Source organism: Trichomonascus vanleenenianus (genome assembly GCF_965637985.1).
Source record: "Trichomonascus vanleenenianus strain CLIB 3782 genome assembly, contig: TRVA0_064S, whole genome shotgun sequence".
Taxonomy (NCBI): Eukaryota; Fungi; Ascomycota; class Dipodascomycetes; order Dipodascales; family Trichomonascaceae; genus Blastobotrys; species Blastobotrys vanleenenianus.
This window is the reverse complement of record NW_027481823.1, coordinates 45,269-53,100: the sequence shown is the minus strand read 5'-3', so window position 1 is coordinate 53,100 and position 7,832 is coordinate 45,269. Positions and strand designations below refer to the sequence as shown.

General features: G+C 45.5%; 2 protein-coding genes across 2 annotated transcripts; one reads left to right on the top strand and one right to left on the bottom strand.

Annotated features, from left to right (window-relative positions):
• Positions 1-420: 420 nt before the first annotated feature.
• Positions 421-1,560, top strand: TRVA0_064S00474 (uncharacterized protein; the record flags this gene model as incomplete). The annotated part of the gene is made up of 2 exons (XM_076687592.1): positions 421-586; positions 722-1,560. The coding sequence occupies 2 exons, from the start codon at positions 421-423 to the stop codon at positions 1,558-1,560; spliced, it is 1,005 nt and encodes a 334-aa protein (XP_076538191.1).
• A 2,616-nt stretch (positions 1,561-4,176) lies between these two features.
• On the bottom strand, positions 4,177-6,122 carry SIT1 (siderophore iron transporter 1; the record flags this gene model as incomplete). The annotated part of the gene is made up of 4 exons (XM_076687591.1): positions 4,177-5,108; positions 5,159-5,495; positions 5,557-5,827; positions 5,902-6,122. 4 exons carry the CDS (start codon positions 6,120-6,122, stop codon positions 4,177-4,179), a joined length of 1,761 nt encoding a protein of 586 aa, XP_076538190.1.
• Positions 6,123-7,832: the final 1,710 nt, after the last annotated feature.

Sequence of the window (7,832 nt, the reverse complement as noted above, 5' to 3'; positions counted from 1 at the left end):
TTTATTCGATGAAGATTCACCTGCCATGATCGAACTGCTTCTAGTGTGAAGATTTTGGACCCAGATGCACTTTCGTTGGAGAAAATGTTCCGGCGACATACTGTGATGCAGGAACTCTAACAGTGCACAAGCACACACAGATAAAACAGTTTTGTAAGCATGGGATTAACAAAGTTAAGTTATAAAGTTGGCAGGCCTGATTTCGGCGCACAGGCACAAGCTGATGCTACCGCCAAGGTATGCCAGGGACCTCCAAGGTAACTCATTGTCTGCCTCCGATCATTCACTCCCAAGACGCCAAAAGATAAATAGGGGGCGTATTTATACCCGTGGTACTGTGTTCCCTGAATCGAATTTTTCGTCGGATATTCTACGGTCGTCCGAGAAAGACGAGGAGATTATTAATTTGAGTATTTCGACATGGTAAAACTTTCTGCTCGATGGCATAAAGTTCTTGAAGCTGAGGTACTCCAACGCTCATCGCAAACTGTCGCGGTAGTCGGTAAAAATGCCTACGTTTTTGGAGGAGAGCTTCGACCGCGAGAGCCGCGAGACAATGCTGTATATAAGGTCTCTTTGGATAATAGTAAGTTGATTCTTTTTCTCTTTGTTATACCCGGTGTGGTGACCAATCTTTGAAGATTCAGCGTCTGATACCCCAAGTGACAAAATGCTTTCACGAAAACACAGAGCTAACGTATTTCCTTTGGATTCTGTATAGATACTACCACTTCCATTAACCTATCAACATCACAGTCCCCGTCTCCACGTGTCGGAGCAGCTTGGACTACATTGAACGGAAAGTTATACTTATTCTCGGGCCGCGGTGGTGTTGCTATGGCACCCATCGAGGAGCTCGGCTCGATCTGGGAGTTTGATCCTACTGCTGCTAGCTGGTCGCTCATCTCCCCCTCCTCTCATACAGGTTCTGGCGTGTATCCTGCCGCCCGCAGTTACCACTGTATGGCCAGTGATGGTGAGAACGTGCTCTACCTCCATGCTGGCTGTCCTGAAAAGGGGCGGCTATCGGATCTGTGGGCTTTCAGCCTGTCCGAGAAAACGTGGACCGAACTGACCCCGGCACCTGATCCACCTCGAGGGGGTACCTCGATTGCGTTTGCGGGTGGGATGCTGTATCGTATGAATGGGTTCGATGGAAAGACCGAGCAGGGCGGAAGCTTGGATATTTACTCACCTGAAACGAATGCTTGGATCTCACAAATGTATCTCCCTGATGGTACATCCGGGCCAACTCCACGAAGTGTGAGCGCACTTGTCCCTATACTTATAAAGAACAAAATGCGTCTGATAACTTTGTTCGGCGAGCGAGATCCAAGTTCGTTGGGCCATCAAGGCGCAGGGAAAATGCTGAGTGATGTGTGGTCCTTTGATATAGGGAGTAAGACGTGGCAGGAGGTAGATATACAGGGGGATTTGTTGCCAGCTGCAAGGGGTTGGTTCGATGCTGATGTCTTTGGCAAAAAAACCGTTGTAGTTCAAGGCGGACTGGGGGAATCGAACGAACGATTGAGTGATGTCTGGACTCTCCATTTTGATTGATACCCCGCAATTGACGATAAATGCAAGATTTATTGGCGGCTTCTGAGAGTTCGACAGATTCGAAGTAGTCAGTTGCAGAGCAGCTTCGTTTGGTAATGCAAATTTCGTATTTCTAATTGTCGTATTGATTTTATCATCTGTCTGTTAGCAGACCCCCTCCCCAGTCTTGGTCGGTCTAAGGCCCTCTATACGACATGCGGGGTCGTAATTACCATGTGATAAACAATTCTACCTGTTTTGAGCTACTCTAGTTGGGTATGTCTGTGCTTGATATACATGCTGCGGCTCACAATCTGTAAGGCTTTTTCTGATGTGGATCTGACGGCTTCAAGGATCCGCCGCGGTGCCCTATTCTGAATATGTATAATAACTTGCTCCGGGCAAGGCTTATTGCAACTGGCGCTCTCATGGCCATTGTTAGATCGCCTTGGTACATTGACCAATGTCAATTCAGACGTGGGCTTCGCTTGCCCAGCTTAAGGTCAGCATCAGTCCCACTCCGTCCGCTAATGCTGGCTGGACAGCACATATCTGTCAGTGAAGTAGACCAGCCGCCTGCAAATATCAAGTTCTCTTGTGCTTCTATAGTTCAGCATGATCGGCTTAATCGTTTGAATTGCATCCAGATATGAAACATACAAACTACACATAACGTTAGCTAAATTTATCTGAAATCATACATCGTTTCTCAGTAAATCTGGATTTACACAGAACACAGTATAGAATATGGGTAGTGTAAGGCTTATCTTCGTCCGCAGCTCTTTCCCCAAAGGGAAGTGGTAGATAACGAAAGGTATACCTCTGCAGCAGTTCGTGAGGTAATGGTTATGAGAAGTTCAATTGGTGAAAAATACGACTAGGATCACTACCAATACAATGATCAAGATTTACCGTGAAAAGGTCAATTTTTTGTTTTTAGTTTATAAGAAGTAGATACAGTTAGGATAAACATTAACAGTGACATCTGTTTAGCACCGCCGGTCTAACCCGAATTTGGGTCGAAAGCGAGATCTGTACGCATTGAAAAATAAAGGGCGCGGCATACGGCTGTGTTGTTTTCGCGCATAACTTTGGAGTTCGGCGGAAAGACAGTTCCGCTTCACTTTGCATGTACCGCGTTTGGGCTGTGCAACGTATGACATTTAATGGGAAATTTTTTATACACTGCTGTAGTTACTGTCAATTATGAGAATTAAAAAGAAAATACCGGTACAATGTACCTAACAATATCTAGTGGATACCGGTAGAAGAGATTCGTTTCTTTTACCATAATTTTTCACAAAAATAGTCACCAAGATAAGTTAGCCTTTAAATAAATAAAAAAGAGGCTTGTGTGACAGTTTAATCACAGGTTTTCAAGCAGTCAAGATGAGTCAAGAAACTTCGGAAACGGAAGGTCCATAGAAAGGTGAAAGGGATCGTCTCGCGGTAACTTCGGAGCGGCCAAATCTCAGGGGCACTTGAGTGGTAACATGCGATGCTATACGGGTAATATACCGGTAACTTTTCGTGTAGTAACAAGATTAGATTTCATGGTAATTGGGTCCTGCAGGTTACACACCACATTTGCGCTGTGGGATTGGGACCCCTCGACGTTCAGCGAAATAGCTCTCCAGGGGCATCAAAGACCTGTACCCTTCAACTGTATAGGAATGCTGCGCTAACAATCGAACCCACCGTTGGGTGGCGCCCTTTGAGGAATTCGACCATTCTTTTGATTCCCACTTTCATGCTGAGAAGCGACAGCTAGTCAAATATGTCATTTTGCATCGTGGAAGGGAGTTTGAGCTTTGTAGATAGGGCACTGCTAGATATTCAATAGTTACAGTGTCAGAGGTACGTCCGACTCTTCGCTACTTGTGCCTGATGAATTCAATGTCTATTAAAGACCCTTCATAGAGTCTCGCGTAGATAGGGCTGTTGCTTTCTTGCTACACTATAGTAGGATACTGGTAACATAGAGCCAGCCTAAGCGCCTGTTAGCTTTGTCGCTAGATGGGAAACTGGTGGTACCCTTACCGGTGGAATCAACACCGGCTAAATGACATTTTAAAAGTTCCCACCCCGATGGCTAACAATCACTTCGACGCCAGTTGCCAGAGGTACCCCTCATGAAAAACCTCGGATGATTCAGTAGCGAATTGGACATAAAAGTTACAAGCATTTTGTGCCTGCGCAACTAGCAGAGTAGCTGAATTGCTTAAACTGAAGGGTTACGTCAGTAGCTCTAGCAACTAGCAGTTGGACACGGGCAGGCTGGTACACATCGATGGTTTTTGGTCGTGCAATCCAGGGCTTTGATGGCAACCGAGTATCGGGCGGAGTTGAGTACATGGCTCCTATTATTTAAGCGGCTAGTACAGGCCATGGATTAATAAACAATCACTGAGTTCGTATGGCAAGGCTTTGCAGCATGATGTCTTCATCAATTATCTATAATGTCCACTTTTCATTGGACAGTAATTGAAGCCAGATTCAAATAGTCCGATAAAAGTGGAACCTTGGCCCCGTTCGCTAGAAAATTTAAACAATTTCTATTACCAGATATTAAGAAGTTTTATAGATACTTTTGCAACGGATAACAACAATATGTACAATGGTCCGACGTTCGCGACCTTAGAAGACCATGCCCTTGACTTGAGGATTCTTGCTGACATCGATATTTTCGATCATAGCGCTCCAAAAGAATGCCAGAGCAATAATACCGCATCCAGCAGCCAGCATTCTAGTCTGCGCATAACCATAAGCGTATTGGATTGCCAGCCTCGTGGGGGTTCCAACTGCATAACTCAGCTGTGTGTTAAGATCATTATAAATCATATCGAAGTTTGCCATGGCCGCTTCTGGGAGATACCTTTCAAGTGCCTTCGCAAACGTGTTTGTCCAAATTGCACCAGAAATGGCACTACCCACAGCACCACCTGTAGTACCGACCACATATAGCAAGGAAAGCGCAGCAGCAACATCCTGATGCGTGACAGCAGCCAGCACAGCGAGCTGCTGGATAATGATGAAGACGCTTCCACCAATGGAGATGAAGATCTGGCACATGACAATATAGCCGATATATCCAGTCGGCTTACGGAAATAGATCATCAGGCCTTGTGCGAAGACATAAAGCGGAACGGCAATGTATAGAAGCCACTTAAATCGGCCGGTCCTGCGAATCGCGAAGCCGACCCCCAACAGAAGAACTCCTGAGACCACGTTGAAAGTGTTGTTGACGTATCCAGCTTCAGATACGCTCAGGTCATTGACCACTTGCAAAAAGGATGTAAAGTAGTTGTCCCAGCAGTAATAAGAGATCTGGTACGTTGTATCCAATAGGCAGGCACCGATGACTGTCCGGTTGTTCAGGAGCTTATAGCGCAGCATTGGTACAGGCGCCAAAAACCACTCGAAGAGTCCAAATACGAGGAGCACAACGAATCCGACGACAATCATGGCAATGATGTAGCCAGAAGACCAGCCGTCAGGAGCGCTATAGGCAAGCGTAAACGGAAGCAAAAACACCGTAAGACCGCAAGAGAACAAGACAACTCCAGTCGCTATTCAAAGTTAGTTTTTAAAAAATATCTCGAGAAAGCGTGATACTTACCATCGAATTCCTTGAAGTAATACCAGGTGCTCTGCATTAGTGTTCTGCCACTCTTTTGCCGGACCAAAATGCCTTGCTTTTCGGCCTTGCGGAGATTGTATTTCAAGATCACGAATAAGGGGGCAGCCACGACAGGGAAGATAATTGCGAAACCGCCAAAGGCCCACCGCCAGTTGCCGGCGAATTCCTCCGCCGCCTTTGAAGCACCAAATGCCGTGATGATATATGGAGATGAGGTAAAAGCATACGCTAATCCTCGATTCTTCAGGGTGGAAGCATCAGCCGTAATCACATCCACACAATATGTTATTCCTCCAAAGCCAATGGTGTAGAATACCTGTAGCATACCGGTTAGCACAAAAGTTCCACAGTTCGTTCCGCGATCATGGATTACTTACATATGCAGCGCAGAAGGTTGGTAGGTTATTGCAGGCTGCCATAAGGACCAGGCCCAAAGTAGAGCAAATCGCCATAAAAAGAAACCCTTCAGCTCGGCCCCATGTATCAAGGATTTTCGCTAGTGGGATGTAGGACGCAGCTGACATGGCATTAGCGACAATGCTAATAACGTTTAGCAGCGACTGGGTTTCGAAATCACTCGTGACGTAAGGAATCAAGTTTGAGAGAAGTGTAGACTGGAATGCGTTGACAAAATAAAGCAGCCATATACTGTCAAGGGAAAAAAAATGGTGTTAGTCGGAGCCGCAAAGCTCGGTCGAAAGAGTTAGGGGAAAAAGACTTACAGAATAAAGACTGAAATCAGCGATGCCTTTGACCAGACCAGCGTCACTGCCTGAACGTCCTGGACACCATGTTGTGCATCCTCGCTAGGTCGTTCTTCTAGCGTCTCGTCTTTGATCACAACAGCGGAAGTCTCCTTCTTGTTTTCTGTTGCTGTTGCATTCTCAGCAACAGAAACATCTACCTCATCAGGGGTCTGTCGAGACTTGGAAAAGACCGTCATGTCGATTCAGAGCCGAAAACTGATTGCTGCAAAAGGCCAGGAATTCGTTCTTCTAATATACTCTTTCATGGTGCTATTGCGTCTGCAGAATATGGGTGTAGAAAATATGCATCCGATTGAAGGCAATTAACGCGGTCTGCTGCTCGTTAGGGAACGTATAATCCCTTCGTTCGTGGGATAGACGTACAAGCGGCACGGATAAAAATTGCATATTATTATCTAATCAGATTGATAGGGGGGATGTACCATCAGATAATTCCCAAGTAGGAAAAAAGTCCTCATGCATGTTTCAGACACTCAAATTCTGGGCGCCGTTGCGAGAAGTACGTGCATGCCAGCCAGTGTCGCTGTGTGTGTGTGTGTGTGTGGGGGGGGGGGGGGGGTACATCTGTCAATTTAAGTCTAGGGAAGTCGAGATGTGTCAACTGGCTTAAGCTTGCTTGGTAGTGGCCCTGAGATTTTAGAAAATCGGGAGTGACGATTGATTCTGCCTGATCCTTCTAGATCTCCACTGGCGGAGATGATCCGGAAGCACCACTAACGGTCGACCCGTCAGAGCGCGGAATTTGAAACCTCCGACGCATATATGACGAGATTGTACAGGAAGATCCTACTATGGACGATTTTGATGTACACGAGGGCGGTACCTACAGCTGTACAACTGTAGTGTACTACATAGGGGGTTGGTTTAATGGTTTTTTTCTTTTTAACAACGTTGCATCGGACCGGCAGCCTCAGTGTAGGCGGAGGCCATTAGACCGCAGATCTCACCTTTGCAAGGCCAATATGCAACCCTATTCGTTACGTACCATGTACATGTCGAGTCAAAAAGCTTGGCGATAGTCAACATGGACATATGCAGTACCCACTTGGCACAGGATCAAGCAGCATCACCAGTACCTGGGAAGTAGATGTACCGGTATGTATGCAATATGGGATTAATACATGTATACATATAATGTAAATGAAAAAACACAAAGCTCCGATCTTGTATTATCAACTCCGTACTTCGTAGTGTACTTATGTTCCTTAATATTAATGGTTTGCGTGAACTTGTGGTTTCAATTGGGGTGATTGCGTCCTACTGACTCTTACAAAATGAAATTCTAGTTTTTGCCAGGCGTTAGAGTTCTCGGAATCCTAATCGGTAACAGTTAAATGGTAATTCAGTATTCGATCCTATGCTATTTAATCCGAACGCTAACTAACGGAATTCAATCTTTTGGCTGAGACAATCCCAGTTCGGGCCAATTATGCTCGGATCCCATCTACTTTCCTTTGAAAATCTTTCTAAGTTCTTGCTATCTAGGCAGTGGATTTTAATTCAGATTATTATTGCTATTATTCGCACTAGTTATACTGCACCCTCTGGTTCGTTCTACGATATGTCTCTCTGGATCATCCATTTTTGGAATAAGCGGTCCGTTGATGCTGTTTGACCCTCCTGCAAGAGTTCTATGCGCGTGAACTGGCGTACTAGCCTATCCTCCAATGACGCTATGTGCGTGGATATTTTGTGACACTCCCTACAGGGTGTTTCTTTCGCAGGGAACAAGGAGAGAAAAATGATGAATTTTCTAGAGGCGGCTTATACGGATTTTTGAAAACAGCTAAGGTCAAGAAGATTCATCTTTCTCTGGTTTATTACCTCTTAAGAGAGCTGGTCTCTGCCGAGCAGGGGTAACCATGACATGCAATCCAATTAAGACT